The 18,086-nt window shown below is 40.2% G+C and overlaps 1 protein-coding gene across 1 annotated transcript in view; it reads left to right on the forward strand.

Annotated features, from left to right (window-relative positions):
- Nucleotides 1-1,221: 1,221 nt before the first annotated feature.
- Nucleotides 1,222-18,086, forward strand: part of FAM81B (family with sequence similarity 81 member B) — a 60,086-nt gene continuing 43,221 nt past the window's right edge. Inside the window, exons 1-3 of the mRNA XM_030323373.1 lie at nucleotides 1,222-1,287; nucleotides 6,562-6,675; nucleotides 10,016-10,080. Coding sequence (XP_030179233.1) covers nucleotides 1,222-1,287; nucleotides 6,562-6,675; nucleotides 10,016-10,080 — 245 coding nt within the window. The remainder of the gene's footprint in view (nucleotides 1,288-6,561; nucleotides 6,676-10,015; nucleotides 10,081-18,086) is intronic.

Genomic DNA, 18,086 nt, shown 5'->3' on the forward strand with positions numbered 1-18,086 from the left:
AAACACATGCAATATTAAATTCTGTCCTAGAGCCATTTGGCTAAATGTGTGGACGTCTAGAACCAAAAATACATTCATCGATTTTGGGATTAGAGTCTATTAATATGCTTTTCAAACAGATATTTCTGTTCACCTTGAAGCACTGGGGCTCATGTTAGGCTGGATGGTTGGGAACACTGGTCTTACTAGACAATACAAATCAGCTCTTTGAGGTCATTAGAGCCACACATGGGAGGGCGGCCCACCACAGCCTGTTCCTGGTGAGCTGGCACCATCAGGGATGTCAAGGTGAGTTTTCTAGAGCAGAATGCTGCATCCACAAGCCTCACTCGGGGCCTCCCTGGCAGAGCAAGAAAATTTGCCACAGCAAAAGAGTTTTCTGCTGAGAAAAAAGGAAAATAAGCCATGGGATTAGAGCAGCAAGAATAAACATTCCTGCTGCCAGTATCATAAAGATTCTTTAATTTAACAATGAGCACAAGCCTTTATTGCTCCCACCAAAATTTATGGCTCCCATATCTGGCAGCAACACAATAAATCTTCACTCACATTGTCATAGCCTTTTTTATTTAGAACTTTTCATGCTTTTATTTTATTGTTTTAGTTTACAGGGAGAGAGTGCAAGAGAGAGAGCAGGGGTGGAGCAGAGGGAGAGAGAGAGAATCTTAAGCAGGCTCCATGCTCAGCACAGAGCCCAGCACAGGGCTTGATCCCACAAACTGTGAGATCATGATGTGAGCCGAAATCAAGAGTCAGAAGCTTAACCAACTGAGCCGCCCAGGTGCCCTCACTTGTCATTGCCTTTGAAGTATTAGTTTACCTACCTTGGTTCTGCATTATGAGCCACGTGGGATTTTGTCAGTATTCTTAGGTGTTGTGTTTTGCTTCTTTGTTAGTTTGAAACTCTATTTATACGTATGAATATGTGTGCTAGACATACAAAGATGAGTCCCCTTCTCCTGAGTATATATTTTCCCTTGCCATTTTATGTCATTGTAATCCTCAAACTTCCTACATTTGAATGTCGAGCACTTCTTAATTTGACTAGTCAACTCATTTGGCTGATATCAGCCAAAGTCAGACAAAGGGCTGAGGGAATTGTAGGCAGGAAACATAGTTAAGCAAGGTGGGAATTCACCATAGACCTTGGCTACAATTAGGTGTCTGGGGAGAAGCTGTTTGTTCAGAGGTAGGGGAGACAGAAGGGGTAACGAAAAACCGATGAAGGAAGAACGGCGCCTTGCCGGCAAGTGGAAGGAGGAGGAGCAGACGGATAAAAACGGCAAGGTAGGAATGATAGCAAATTCATGGGTGGCACCTGAGGAGAGACTTCCTAGTAGGATGTGGTGTGGCCTTGGGGGAGGTGCCGATGGTAATTAGGAGCTGAGGCAGTTGTCTCCAGAGGAGAAAGCTCCCCTAGCACTGCTACAGTGCAGGAAAATTCATGTAGACACAAGATCTAAACACAGGTTTCATCCGTTATGAGATGGAAAACTATTGAAGGACTCTGAGCAGATGAATTCCATGATTGGTCTTAACTTTGAAAACATCACTGGCTATTTCGTTGAGAATAATTAACGGGTGGCAAGTTTGATTGACAGAAGGGAGATTGGTTTTAGAAAGCCATTGGCATAGTCCAAAGGAGAAACAATGATAACTTGGACCAGTGTGGCAGCAGAGGAGGCAGCGAGAAGTGACCCATTCTGGATATATTTTTAAGGTGCAACAAACATAGGGGATGAGAGAAAAAGAGAAGTAAAGGAGAATTCCAAGGTTTGAGGCCTGGGCAACTAGAAAAAGCCTGGTGCCATTTTACTGCAATAGGGACGGCTGTACGGGGACCAACTTTGGGAGGGGGAAGAGATTTGCGGGATCACCAGCTTACAGCCATGAGACTGGCTGAGCTCATTAAGGTGGTGAGTGTGGGAGTGCAAGGACTGAACTCTGGGGCACAACACTCACAGGAAGGGTGACCAGCTGTTCTGGTTTTCCCAAGGCTGACGATTCCCAGAACATGGGACCTTCAGGAAGCCTCTGAGAAAACTGAAATCATTGATCACCTGTTCAGAGGTCAGGGAGATGAATGTGAAACCCATGGGAAGGAATAGCAGGGTGATGAGAGACATGTTGCCTGGGGAGCCAAGTAAGGAACACACAGCCCTCAACTCTGTTAAATGCTGCTGATGGGGCAAATGACAGGAAGACTGACAGCTGACCACTGGACAGACAACAGAGAATCACAGGGGACCCTGACAAGGGCAGTTTTAGTGGAAGTCACCTGGGACAGAAAGCCTGATTCTGGTTATACGAGAGGATCTTAATCTGTTTAGGCTGCTATAGAAAAATATCATAATCTGTGTGGCATAAATGACAGAAATTAATTTCTCATAGTTCTGGAAGCTGGGAAGTCCGAGATCAAGGTGTTAACAGATTCAGTTCCTAGTGGGGACCCCCTCTACCTAGCTTGCAGACAGCTACCTTCTCATTGGGTTCTCACCTTCCTGTGTGTGTATGTGTGTGTGTTTAAGCCCGCAAAGACAGATAGAGACAGAGAGGTTGAAATTCCTTTCTATTCCTATAAGGCCATCAATCCTATTAGGTTAGGACCTCACCCTTATGACTTCATTTAACCTTAAAGTCCTTATCTCCATATAGGGTCACATTTGAGGTTAGGCCATCAACATATGAAGGGGATAGAAGAAGTAGGGGACACACAATTTAGACCACATCAAAGAGAGAAATTAGAATGAGAAAAATAAAAACACTTTCAGGGACTTTTCCTGTCCACAAAAGGTAGGGGGAGTGGTAGTTGATATATAGGATTGAAAGAAGGTGTTGGTTGGTTTTAAGGTAGATAGAAGGGGGGAAATGTGTTTGTATCCTGATGGAAATGATCTAGCAAAATGGGAAGATAGTCCTTGAATAGTTGAGAGGGAGTAGGACCTAAGGACAACTGGGGGATAGGCCTGAACAAGGAACACAGATGGCTCATTCGCTGGAAGAGGAGCGAGGGCAAAATTTTTGGACAGAGATGCACGTGGGTCTGTAGATGTAGCATGTGGGCTCATCAAAATTCTGTTCCGATAACTTCTGTTTTCTTGATTACACATAAAGGAAAGGTCATGAGCTGAGAGTAAGGATGGCAGCAGCCGATGGCAGTTTGAGCGCAGAGGGAAGGTAAGAGAGTCATCTAGGAGAGTAGGAGAGTCCTGTGGAGAGGACATCCAATATAATTGTGAGGGAGCATTAAGGACTCCCTTTGCATTGAGCACCCTTTACAATGGAAGTCCAACACTTACAGCTTAGCAGAATCCAGTATGATCATTGCAGGGGGGCTGTACACAAGGCTAAGGGTTAGCCGCCCTGGGGTCTGGTCAGTCAGGGTTTCACCATCCACGTATGTGAGTCAATCTCTCTGAACCTCCTTGTATTTTAATCTGTAAAACTGGGATATTTGTGTCTGCACTGCCTTCCTCAGAGGATTCAAGAGATGGCACCTGAGGAACATCTTCTAAACTGTGAAATGTTCAACACAACAGAGATTACTAGAAAATTGTCCTGATATACTGAGCTTGTTAGAATAAGATATTTTCTTTAAATTTTTTTAATGTTTATTTTTGAGAAGGAGACAAAGCGTGAGTGGGGGAGGGGCAGAGAGAGAGGGAGACACAGAATCTGAAGCAGGCTGCAGGCTCTGAGCTGTCAGCACAGAACCGAACGCGGGCCTTGAAATCACAAACCGCGAGACCATGACCTCAGCCAAAATCAGACACTTAACTGACTGAGCCACCCAGGTGCCCTGAGAAGAAGACATTTTCTTTACATATGTGTGAAAACTTGTAAAAAATAGGAAATCTAGTTTTATCGCGTGAAAGATGCCCCTAGGGTTGTGTCGTGCACAGCACACAGTGGTTGTCTCCACTGACCCTCAACACTCACCAACCCCTTTAACTGCCCACCACATCACAATTATTTCTTTATGCCTATATTTAGAGTTATATCAGAATATAATGTCATTTTTAAGTTTTAAGATCTAAACTGAATGTTATTGGTTTTTGTGCTTTTGGGCTCTACTCTCGGTAGGCCTGGATTAGAATAGATCTTAGAAGATTACTGCCTTCTAGGAAGGATTTTACATACACATTGGTCAGGTGGGAATCCAGTGGTACAAATATCCTATTGCACTGCTATGTTAATAACCAAGCAACCATTTAGAGAACAAACAAATTAGATTCTTATTTCATTGGAGTCCATTTTTCTAGCCAAGTGCTATCGACTAAAAGCTGAATTTAAGGAGGGAGAGAACCACAAAAAGTTTCTTAGCAAGGTCAAATCCAGTTTTCCTTTCTCACACAGAGCCTGTATCTATTTCTTGGATAATTGCCAACTTGAGAGATAATCACTAATAATAGCTACCTTTTAGTGAATTCCCAGTCTGGCACTCAGCTGAGTACTTTAAGTATATCATTGCGTTTAATCCTCAACCACCTTATGAGATCAATGTTATTAACTCACTTCACAGATGAGAAAACTGAGTCTTGAAAAAGTGAAGTCATTTTGCCCAAGTAGCCAGTTGGTTGAGGAGTCAGGGTTCTAACCCACTCTCTTGGTATCCATAGCCATTGGCTCTCACTCATGGTGTGCCATTTCCCTTGGTGCTTGATAAAATGATGATTAGGATGGTGTAATGAGCTGTTTGGACAGCTTACAAACCATGAAATACTGTATTTCTAAGTGTTAAGGGCTAAGCACTAGAAGACATACCCCTGAAGCAAAAAATCATAGGCAGTATTGATCTGTGGGATCTAAGTTTGTCATTTGGCATCCTGAACATTATGTGTCCTCAGAACAAGGCAAATCTGCCACCATAATTTGAAAAGTAACTCAACCAATAATATAATTTCTGTATATGAGGGCCAAGTAGTATTACCAAAATGTACACATTCCAATTTTAGAACTCAGGAGAATATTTCAGAGCTGAAACAATCAACATCTTGTTGACCAAGTACCCAAGCAAGATTTTCTCTACAGACCCAAAGTTCAAGATTTTATTTATTAAAAAAAAAACAAAAACAAAAAAACAAAAAGCAAAAAACAAAAAAACTCAAGATTTTAATTTGTTTAAAGCCAGGACCTACCACTCCCGTCATTATTGCTGCATTTTTTGTGAGACTCCCCCTAGTGGCCTACAAGAGTTAGCTTCCTGAATGAGTACACTTGGAGGAAGACTGGGGAGTATGGCAGCAGTTCATTCTCTGTCTATCTAATTTGATGGAAACTGGTCTTCCATCAAATGGGAAGGTGAAATCAGGGGAAGGTGTGAATGTCAGCCTAAAAATAACCACTTCCCATCCAATGAGACCAAGAGGTGAAGGACCTAGTGATTTTTTTTTTTAATTTTTTTTTTCAACGTTTATTTATTTTTGGGACAGAGAGAGACAGAGCATGAACGGGGGAGGGCAGAGAGAGAGGGAGACACAGAATCGGAAACAGGCTCCAGGCTCTGAGCCATCAGCCCAGAGCCCGACGCGGGGCTCGAACTCCCGGACCGCGAGATCGTGACCTGGCTGAAGTCGGACGCTTAACCGACTGCGCCACCCAGGCGCCCCCGGACCTAGTGATTTTATGACAATGAGCACTAACTGAAAACCCTTGAAGCTCTGAATCCCTGGGGGCTTGACTTAAAGTGTGGGGGTCAACCCCATTGACATCACAGATCCTTCCTGCAGTCACAATGCTACTGAGCCACACCAGGAAGATGCCCTGGAAACATAAAGACATTAGTCAGATTGTAATCCAGTTTCCTTAGTGCTCTGGCTTTCTGAAAGACAAAACAAAAAGTTCTGCTCCCTTTACAAAAAAAAATCAAATCAGCAAAAAATAAAGCCAGGAAATCAAGCATCATGAGTGCAGGTATTTAACCCACGATTACCCAAGGTCTCTAAATTCTCATTCTTTACTACCTTACTTATATTTCTTATTACATATAAGCAAGGTAATAAATCCCAAGGAAGATCCTTGGGTGGCTTGGGCACAATAATGTGAGAAATCTTTTCCCATTATTTCATAACAGTTTGATCTAAATGAGTGTGTCTCAACAAAATTTCCTAAATGTCTAATGGAAGTACCTGGGATGATAAATTTTTGTAGCTGACTATGGGTGTGATGGGGGCCTGGTGAAGAAATGATGTAGGGGAGGACAGAAGAGGAGGGTGTAAAACCAATTAGAAGCGTCCCTTGGGGCACCTGGGTGGCTCAGTTGGTTAAGCTGCCAACTTCAGTTCAGGTCATGATCTCACCGTTAGTGGGTTTAAGCCCTGTGTCAGGCTGTGTGCTGACAGCTCAGAGCCTAAGCCTATTTCAAATTCTGTGTCTCCCCCTCTCTCTCTGCTCCTCCCTGGCTAGAGCTCTGTCTCTTTGTGTCTCAAAAATAAATAAACATTAAAAAAAAAAGAAGCCTCCCTGAACTTTTGCCATAGGTACAGAAACTGCCCTTAATTTTAAAGAGAAGATTAATACCACTGCAAAAATTCACTTGCCTTAGTTCCTGATCTAATTCAGCATTCTGGTTGCCTAGATACAGATGTAAACAAAAATGCCTCTCCAACTGCAGAGGAACAGCGGAATGAACCTGATGGCTACCTTCCTGGCTCAGTCAGTGACCAAGAAAAGAAAGCAAGTACTTTTAGACATTCATAGTAAAAATAGAATATTTTGTTCAGATTCTTTAAAGCTTAGCGTTATTCAGAGAGTTCTAAGGGGTCCTAGAAGAGTTGTTTTTCTTTTCACTATACCTATATTTCTTATTTGTTCTGCTTTTACAAAGTGACTGATGACAGCACAAGCTGAAAAGAAAAGGGGCCTCAATTTGTGGATACATTCATTGGACTGACTTTTAACAGGCAGGGCTAGGTGTTAACAAAATTTGACAATTATTTTTTATAAAGATTCAAAAGAAACTATGATAAATTCGAGATACAGACTTTATCTCTAACATGAAAAAGAGAAGAGCTAAATAGGTTTCTTTTATTGGTACTTGTCATTAATGAAAAAGAACATTCAAAGAAGCAGTAGTTTTAGCCCTCATCAGTGGATGAAGCCTCTTGTGATAGAAAGAGCACTGGAAAGCTAGCACAATATCAATATCAAGCATTGATCTTTGGTATCTGAAGGCTGTACCATACCCAGGCTGTGTGACTTTTAGCAGTTACTTAACTTCTCTGTTTCCTCTTCTACAAAATGGGCTAATTAGGCCTAACATACAAAGATGTGAGATTTGAATGAGCCCTAAGAAAAAGGGCTTAGCAAGTAAAAGGGACTCCATCAATAGCTGTAATATAATTATTATCATCATCTATAGGATCTTGAGCAAGTCCACTATTTCTCTAATCCTCACATTCCTCACCTATAAAAATAATCATCTTAGGGGTGCCTGGGTAGCTCAGTTGTTCAAGGGTCCGACTCTTGGTTTGGGCTCAGGTCATGATCTCATGGGTTCGTGAGTTTGAGACCTATGTGGGGCTCCTTGTGGAGCCTGCTTGAGATTATCAGTCTCTCCTTCCTTCTCTCCCTGCCCCTCCCCACTCACACTCTCTCACACTGTCTTTCTCTCTCTCTCTCAAAATAAATAAACTTAAAAAAACAATAATCATCTTAAATTTTTCTGTGATGAAGTAGGATCTCAGTAACTACGATTCCCACCTTATAGGACATCATATATGTGAAAGGTTTTTTTTTTTTAATTTTTTAATCTTTATTTATTTTTGAGAGAGAGACAGAGTGTGAGCAGGGGAGTAGCAGAGAGAGAGGGAGACACAGAATCCGAAGCAGGCTCCAGGCCCTGAGCTGTCGGCACAGAGCCTGACGTGGGGCCCGAACCCACCAACCGTGAGATCATGACCTGAGCCGAAGTCGGATGCTCAACCCACTGAACCACCCAGGCGCCCCTATGTGAAAGTATTTTATAGGCCATTAAGCCATAAAGGATCATAGCATTTTAAGGTATTCTTATAAAGCCGATGAAAACTGACACACATAAAAAATCCCATGTTGTTCCTGAGAATTGTTAATATAATTACATTCTTGCTTGTAGAAATAGGGATGAAACAAAGCTGACTCTTATATTCAATTACCAAAGATATAGAAATTTACATATTACCTTAGATACATCAAAAATTGCAGAGAAGAAAGAGGAAACATATGTCACAATGTTAATGACTTTTGCTCTATGTAAGTAGTACAATTACAATAAGATTTCTTTTTTCTGTAACTTTTACTTTTCTATATTTTCCCAAATTCTCCTCCATTATCAGGTTTAACATTTATTACTTTAAAAGTATGTGAGTTGTGTTTTTAAGAGGATGCTATTTACAGTTTTCAAAATAAGACTTAAAAATTAATAATATAAAAGTAAAAGATATATATCCAATTGTTTGACTTGAGAAGGGGGAAGGAAACAATAGACCAGTAATTTAGTGTCCTTGGACACAATAGTCACAGACTCTTTCATCCCACAAAAGGGAATGAAAGAACTACTAGGTGCCAAACATGTAAGGCCCAGGACCAGCCAGTTGCTGAGGAAATACCACAGACTCCCTCACACAGGCCAGGACAGCCATGGCAAGGTTAGAAAGGAAGAGCTGGCACAGGTCGGGAGCCCAGGACCCAGCGCTGTTCCAGCTCAAAACTGGAGTCAAAACACAAACCAGGGCAGAAGGCCAGTCATGTTCTCTAGGGAATTAGGATGGTTTCCATAACATGGATACCTGAGTGCCCTGTGGATCAGTGTATATACATCCTCTAGGGGAAGACTCAGCTTCAGGCCATCAGACCCATTGCAGACTCCATTCAGCAAAGGGGAGGCAGGGCCTACGGCACTATCATGGCGATCACTGGCTCCATTCTGAGCATCCTCGAGCCTGTGCTGGTTGACCAATATCAAGTCAGCAGGGTCAGGAGAGCCTATCATCAGGATTCTTTATTAGCTTCCTTGATAATACATTTCTTTCTTTTTTTTCTTTTTTTTTTTTTAAGTTTTATTGAAGGGGAGAGCTTTCCAATTAAGTCTCTGAGGCCCTACATCAAGAAGTAAGACGTGGTAATTCCTTAGGCATTTGCAAAATGAATGATTCCTGTATGTAGGTCTTAAATTTTACTCTGTTCACCATTACAGTATACAATAATATAAACCAAGACAAAATATCCCAGGAAAATATTTTGTTTAAGTTTTAAGCAGAGGTGGAATACTACTCATACTCTCCCTATTGAATCCAGTTCAGTGATGGGCTATCAAAATGAACATAAATCTGTGTCCTGTTTTTAATCTTAAAAATAAAGAACATTAGAGTTTAAAACAGTTTTAGCATATGCCAAACAATGAGTGCATTTGGTGAACTCTTTCCTCCCAGAAATGCTGCAATATTATGAACTTTGATGCAGTGGAACTTTCTTTCTAGTAGCACCATGTTATTGAATTAGGTAAGTGTTCATACAGTCAGCTCTACTTAATACTAGTAAGTAATGTACATAACTGTGCTCTACTTTTATTTCTCATTGACTATAATAATCTGACATCCAGGTTTCCTAGAAAACAAAGTTATCTGGATAGACCAGATTTCTAGTTTTGGAGTTTGTTTTTGAAAATTAGCTGATTCCCCGCAGAAATTAGTATGATGGAATAATTCACTCCATGAGAACTTCTTTAGTAACTCAGCCAATAATCACTGGATATTTCACTTTAAAAATTTTCTAAGAATAATCCATGGTTTGACTTGTCTAAAAAGTTTTTCTGACTGTGATACCAATCTATGAAATGCAGCTCTCTAGTATCTTTCCAGAACTTGACTTTGGTTTTAGTCTCCAGAAACACAGATGGGGCATGTGCAAGTTTAACTGGGCTGATAGTCTATGGTATATATTTTGTTTAAAACTAAAATATTTATATAAAAATAATATGGATAAGACTTCCGTATAAAGTAGATGATGATACATTTTAAACCCGTGACCTTTATTTTAGGTAAGAGTATCTCCAGCCACAATGTCAGCTAAGAATTCTACAGATCTAGTTGAATATGTTGACAGGTAAGTTGGTAAATTACAACGTGTTTTAACTACTTACTCTATTTAATGATTCAGCTAGAGATTCAAGTGCCTGAATGAGATGTTTGAGTTCATCTAAACTAGTTCTCTGCTTTCAGAAGAGACGCATTAAATCATGTCAGAAGATGAACCTCTCTATGCTATTCCTTTCTGATTCAGAAAACAAGCCAGTTTTATTTTATTAATTTATTTAAAGCCTCCTCTTTAAATAACTTCCATAGGTTCCTATAGATTATGAATAATGCCACACGAGTGACATGAAAAGATTGATACAGGTACCTATGACTTTCAAAGTAAATCAATAAATCTATTAACAATTTCATGATTAAAACTCAGAGAATTTGTAAGTATGTTAAATTAATCATCAGAAAATTTTGTTTCTGCTGTCCAGTGCCACACCTGGAGCTCATCCAGGGAAGGACTGCAGAAGAGGGTCTACTCTGGGGACTTGGAAATAGGACATATTATTAATGAAAGTGCAATGTCCAAAAGATCCTAGAACTCTAGTTTGTAAAGGTGGGATCACAGAGGCAACGCATATTTGTTTGAATTGTTTTCTATTTTGTATGTCAGGAGATTTGGTCTGATGCAACAATTAATGCTTTTAGGACACTTGGGATTTAGTCTCAGGACTTGCACTAATTGTCTGTATGACCTCAGTCAGGCCCATCATGTGTCTTGGCTTTAGTTCTTTCATTTGCCAAATGAAGAGGTTTGATTAGAAGCTCTTAGACCCACTATAGTTTTTAAAAAATTCTGGTCGTAAAATATACATTATGACAAAGAAGAAAAATTATCAAACAAAAGAAATGATCAAACAACATGAGAAAAGTCTAAATACTGAATTTTCATTTTTTTAAATTACCTTTAACAATGAAGATGATAAACAATTTTTGAAGATGACAAACATTTTAAATTCACTGATTTTTTGTCACAGTCTGTTCACATGAAGGATTTCCCTGATCCTTTGCCAATCGAATGAACACACCACACAGAGTTCAACCACGATATTTCAGCCCCTCTTTTCATGCTGCCCATAACTTGTACTTGTTTAAGTGACAATAAGGTCATAATCAAGGGAAAATGAAACCAAACAAGGGAAAAGGATTTTTTAATGTTTAAAAATACAGTATTTGGACAGGTGACATTTTTTCTGAGCTAAGGACAATGATTGTGGTGTGCACAAAAATAATTATTTTACAGGGACATATTAGCTACACTTGCCATCCAAGGAGGAATGGGAGACTTATTCTTACTTGAATCTACACATGACAAATAGAAAATAGGAATCATTCTTCTGATCTGTCAAATTCCAGTATGAACCCAACCGGATTTCTTTAGCCCAGGCTGCTGACCTACATACCAGGAGATGACAGAACAAATTCCTGGAAGACAATGACAAACCTACAAAGAAATTCAAGGAAATTTTGCCCTTTCTTGGATTCCAGAGAAACTAAAATTAAGACAAAAGGGGAGAAGTATTATGTAATTCAAAGCAAAAGTATAATGAAGATTATCTGTTGCCAACATTCATTTCTCCCTTGATCTCCTCCAAAACCCCTCTCTTGCGGTCTAAGCCATATATCTATAACTCCTAGGTACCACCTAAGATGGTTGGGTTTTTTTGTTTTGTTTTGTTTTGTTTTGATCTTTCCCCTCTAATCTCCCAGAGCAGGCTGCAAGCTCCCGAAACGCAGGGACTATAGGATATTATGCTTTCTGATCTCCCCCCCTACAGTTGTAGCCTATCACGGAGTATTGAATATTGATTCCTGCAGAACCATAGTGGACAGACTGAATGGAAAGTCTAGTGGAACAGCTGAGTCTTTAAGACTCTGCCTCATGCAGTAGACTCCTGGGTAGCTGATTAACTGGAAAAGCAAGGTGGCACACAGGCATTTCAATAATCAGTGAAGGTACTTCAAACTGACATGCTAACTCCAAAAACATAAACATAAAAAACAATTCAAAAAATAGCTTCATCCTTCAAGTCATAGTATTCATTGAGTGACAACAGATTTATTGATATGCAGAGAGGGTAATAACAGAAGCAAAAGTCATTATGAACTTAAGCTACCAGAATCTATATTACATATTCTCAGAGGTTCTGCCTTATAAATCTATATGGGAATATTTATAGGAAATACTGAAAAAAAAAAAAAACACAACAAAACCAATAATAACAGCCCCAAAAAAGTGAGAATGAGCAATAAAATGGGTAATACATACCCTATGAAAAAGGTTTGTCTAGAGACATGCACATTAAAAGATCTGGCAGACCAAGCACTGACAAGGCTCTTCCCAGCCTCAAGCAGTTGGAACAACACCCACACATTATAGTACTTGTTAAATATTAGGTCATATTAATAATCCATGGAACAGGGGGAGGCGGAAAGCTTGCAATCATTTATAGGACAAGTACGGTGACATTATATTAAAGGCAGTAAATAATTCTGATTTCCACAATGTGTTCGTGGATTCACAGTGGCAGTGTGGCCAATGCTCATTTAAGCTTCATTGAACAGGAAAGCACCAAAGCCTTTTTTTCCTTTTTCTTCTTTTTGTCCCTGCTGGTGGAAGGATCACCGCATTGAGGCCAGGCGCCTCAGGTCCGCTCTTGAATCTGCCTCTAATTAATTAGCTATGGGACCTTGAGAAAAAGGAAATGCCTTTTCTTTGTGGGCAATCTCTGCCTCTTCTCTAAAATGGGGTGGAGTTTTAAGTGATGATGAGCAGCCTGAGTCCCAAGGGCTGTCTGTGTTCAAAATCAAATCCAGATTTCACTTCCAGGATGCAGCTCAGAAAGCTGCCTCTATGTGCTACTTTCTCAACTCTGACCATAATTTCTCATAAGCATTCTTTTATGTAATAAGGCAAATGGCTAAGATTTAAGAACATGGATTATTACCCCTTGGGATTTAATTTTGAATAAAAAACAAATTCTGCCTATAAATCTCTTTTTATTTTTCTTCAACTGACTGCTGGAAAAAAATTCTTAACACTGAGTCAATAATTTCTAAGGTCTCTTCCATCCCTCAAATTCTTTGGTCTTCTAAAACTGGTTATTACCTTTTATTCACTTAACAAATACTTAATGAGCATTTATTATGTGCTGGGCATTATGTTAGGCACTTAGATAGTCATTAGCAAACAAAACAGACAAAGATCCCTGCCCTCACGGGGATTCCATTCTAGCAGGAGGAAGGGACACACATTGTTAGATAGCCTGTCAGGGCAGGCCTCACTGAGACATCAGATGTGAGCAAAAACTAGGAGATGAGGGAGTTGGCCATGTGGACATGTGTGGGAAGAGTAACGTTTCCAAGGCAGGAACCTTCCCGCGGTGTGGCTGAAAAGGCAAGGGGGCAAAGATGACTGGAATAAAAAAAAGAGGGAAGTATAAACTTGAACCACCATGCCCCCTGGGCCAGGGAAATGAAGTTGTTTGTTATGGAGGAGTTGTCCAGTACATATCTCAGAAATTCTCTCAGGAGTACAGTTTTGGAAGATGAGGGGTCTGGCTGACAACCAAAGAATGGTATTTAAAATTGGGATACATAAAACTCTAAGTGAAATAGGCAAAAGCATACATGATTGATGATTTCTCCTTGTGAGTAGGATATGGCATTCAGGGCCTGTGAAGTATTTATTTTCAAGGTTTTCTCTTACTACCATGGCAGACATTTTATTGTATTGTGATGCATTGCTTTGTTTGGTACAAGATGATGATAGATATTTCACATTACAGTACACAAGAAAGGAAGACAAAACACTGTTGGTTGAGCTTTCTATGGGATAGGTCATCTTAGGTTGGAGGACTTTCTGGTTTTGTTTTGCAACATCATATCCATCATTGAGGGCAACCAGCTCCCAGGTGAGAAAGCTCAAAACAGTCTGGGCAGCTTGGGAAGGAAGGGATACATGGGGCACTCTGGGTTCATTAGCAAGGTTTTTTATGATCTGGCAAATCCTCTTGCACCCTGCACAACTCCCTGGTCTCACTGACCATATTTGTTGTTAAAGAGTCCAGTTCTTAGTCCATGTTAATCTTCTCATTTAATCCTCTCAATAACCCTAACAGCAGCATAGTGTCACTATTTTAAATATGAAGACCCTGGGGTTCAAAGGAGTCAAATATTTGTCCAAGTGCACATAATACTATGACAGAACCAAGATTCTAATCCAGAAATCTATGTCTAAGTTATTCCAAAGCCTGTTTTCTTAACCACCCCTCTATCCACATTCCCTGCCAGCTATCCTCTCAAGACACACACACACACACACACACACACACAGATGTTTAACCTCCAGCCCATCCCTGGACCATAGAAGATGTGATTCAACCATAGATTTCTGATCTTCCTCCACTAGGGCCCCTCTGGGAGGAGTGGCCAACCTGGACTCACAGCATCCTATCTGTGCCTGGGAGGTGCTGCCATCAGCCACAGTGCAGTCTCTTATTCCTCTCTAGCATCTTCTCACTGCCTGCCCCGCAACCTGTGATGGGCAAGACTCTGGCTGTGGGTGGACACAGCTACAGGAATTGGGCACAACCCACAACACCCACATATTGCTCAAGGCAGGGCCTTCCCAGGTGAAGTTCATTCCCTCCCACCCCAGGAGGCCCCCTGGATTCCCGCCACACCTATGAGCTTCTGCTCAAGTCTGAGAAATGCACTGAGGTCAGGTTGAGCCAGACTCAGTTCTCTAGAGCAGAGAGGGAGCCCCTCCAGCCTCTGGGCTTCAGTGAGGATCCTTAGGATTCCACAGTGAGATGTGAGCCAAGCAGAGGAAAGTTAACTGGTAATTACATAATGTATTCTGAGGTAACACAATATAACAGGAAGAGCTACTAAGTAGTCTAAGCAAAGCTGCTGTGATGTAGGAAAGAGTCAAAGAAGCAAATTAAAATATTTCCCAGCTGAGTGACTGACAATCTCCAAGTCTCAGTTTCCATCTGAATTGAGAAAAATTTTACCTATGCCATGGGGGTAGTTGTGGGGATGAAATGAAATGATGTATATAAAAATGACACGTCAGGGGCACCTGAGTGGCACAGTCTGTTAAGCATCCAACTCTTGATCTCAGCTCAGGTCATGATCTCACAGTTCGTGAGAGCAAGCCCCCCATCGGGGGGATGGTGTGGTAACTGCTTGGGATTGTGTCTCTCCTTCTCTCTGCCCCTCCCCAACTTGTCCTCTCTATCTCTCTCTCAAAAATAAATAAATAAACTTAAAAAAAATTGTTTAAATGACATGTAAACTATGAGCATTATATAAAAATAAGACTGTGTAATAATAAATTCCTTACATTTCTCCATGGCTAGGAACTCCCCTTAAATAACTTACCATCTATATTAGTTTCCTAGGGCTTCCATAATACAGTATCATAAACTGGGAAGGTTAAAACAACAGATATTTATTGCCTCACATTTCTAGAGGTTAGAAGTCTAAAACCAAGGTGTTATCAGGGTTGTTTTTTTTCTGAGGGCTCTGAGGAAGAGTTTTTTTCATTCCTCTCTCTTAGCTTCTGGTGACAGCTGGTGATTGCTGGTGTTCCTTGACTTCTAGATACACCACTTCAATTTCTACCACCATTTTTACATGGTATTCTCCATATGTCTCCATTTTTACATAGCCATTTTCTTATAAGGGCATCAGTCATATTGGATTATGGCCCCACCCTCCCCCCTATGACCTCATCTTAACTAATTACATCTGCAATGACCTTACTTCCAAATAAGATCACATTTTGAGGTACTAAGAATTAGGACTTCAACATATCTCCTTGTGGGGATACAATTCAGCCCATGATTCCATCTAATAATTACTAATAATTATAGTAAGAACATTTGTATATGACACTTATAGACGTTGCAAAGCACTTCAAGTACATTAAGTAAATTGATATCCTTCAGTCAATTGGTAGGGCAGGAGTCATGATCTCCACAGGACACAAAGATCTCTCCTCTGGACAACCTAAGAAAGGTTAAAGATAATAAGTGGCAGAGACAGCCCTTGAACCCTGGTCTTCTGACTCCAAATACGGTATTCTTTACCCGGGAGACTGACATAAATAACACGTACATCCCCAAAATAGCAAGGCAATATGGAAAAGTGTCACAAAATAACTACAAAATGCTGTAAGAATTCCAAATATCATCAAAACTACTTGCTAGAGCAGTTTACATACACTTTGCCTATAAGTATAACTCATCATGCCCTCATTCACACAGAGACTCTGGAACACTTGCCAACTGAATGCCTCCCACAAGGAAGCCAATCACAACAGGTGCATCATTAATTCTGTAATTTTAATGAAAATTTTACTAACAAAGTGTTTGCCTCATATAGCATATAACTGTTTTGCTAGAAATTATCTACAACCAGTCTCCTTCTCCAGTCTCTCTTGGCCATGTCCTTGTTTAGAGTCCTCTCCTCCAGGCTCCTTTAGGCAGACCTCATGCTGGCACAACCCTATTGGCTTTGGTCTGCCTCTTCCCCACCTGTACCCATGAACCTGGAGTTGCCTCCATCTCAATCCTAAAGCATTCAGTCTTGTGTAAAACCTAGCAATGGAGGCTTGTCTAGCTGCCAAAATCCATTCGCCAGGGTGGTTAGAAATAAGCAACGGAGAAACTACGGAAAATATTTTTTTCAATTTCATTGTTCCATAAACTTACAGGTTATTTTTGTGAGGCATCAAAATGTTCTCTAAAATTTCACTTCACGTGTGTGTGTGTTGTGTGTGTTGCAGGACTGTATGCACTGAGAATGGAACTAGGCATAGAAGATCTCCCAAAAATGAAAATTTTTTTCAGTTATACTCTTCATTGTTCTAGAAAAGAACTCAAATTTTCAAATTTCTGCATCTTGAGTATTACAGGCTGACAAAATAGTTATCAGAATCTCCTAAGTAAATTTAGTGCTCGATTCACAAGAACAGAACAGGCAGAGAAGTGAGAGGCTCTAGGTACGGATGACTCTGCCAGCAACAGCACAGCTGGTACAAGTCACACCGAATCACAGAGAAACAGAACTCAGAGTTTGTGGAAAATCTGTTCAGATTCAGTTGTCAGCTACATAATCAATGATTTATGTAAAGCCCAAATATCTCTCTGAAAAGGCCCCCTGGGAATTCTTTCTCCTGTGCTTAGTAACTCCATCTGGACTAGTCTGGAATATTCAGTCATTTCTTTCCTTTCACAGTTAAATTTAGATGTAAGTCCCACTGATACAATACACTAATAAAACAGTGCTTTCTTTTTTTTTTTTTAATTTACTGAAAATTAGAGTGACCACATCTTGTTACTCAGTTTTTAACCATTTGGATGATCTTTGAAAAATGGTATCAGGAAACTCTCTTAGAAGACTGAGACTGTTCATACATGTGTCTTTCCAGTTGTTGATTTAGAAAGTCAATTGCAAAATAACATTCTCTTTTTTTAAGTTATTTTTGAGAGAGAGAGTGCACACACACACACACACACACATGCGCATGGGAGAGGGGCAGAGAGAGAGAGAGAGAGACAAAGAGAGAATCCCAAGCAGGCTCCACACCGTGGAGCCCAATGCGGGGCTCAAACTCACAAACTGAGAGATCATGACCTGAGCCAAAATCAAGAGTTGGACACTTAACCGACTGATTCACCCAGGCACCCCCATGATATTCTCTTTTGTTATGGTAATGGAAATGGAAAAATATATAAGCTCTGTGTTTATCTTGCAGGAATCGTGTAAATAGAATGAAACAGCATTATTTTGTGCTTCATTAAGCATCATTAAGCTTCATCTTTAATGCTTCACTAAGCATTTTTTATTAATAAAAAATAGTAAAACTCCCAATTTATAGGAAACCTTAGGCACAAAAAGGAATGCTTTCCACTTAAATATAAAATAACTTCTAAAAATAAATTTTACAAACTAAAGGAAACTATATATCTATCACTTATATAAGTCACTTAATGTCCCTATTGTTGCAGGAAAATA

The sequence above is a fragment of the Lynx canadensis genome, chromosome A1 (assembly GCF_007474595.2).
Source record: "Lynx canadensis isolate LIC74 chromosome A1, mLynCan4.pri.v2, whole genome shotgun sequence".
Classification (NCBI taxonomy): Eukaryota; Metazoa; Chordata; class Mammalia; order Carnivora; family Felidae; genus Lynx; species Lynx canadensis.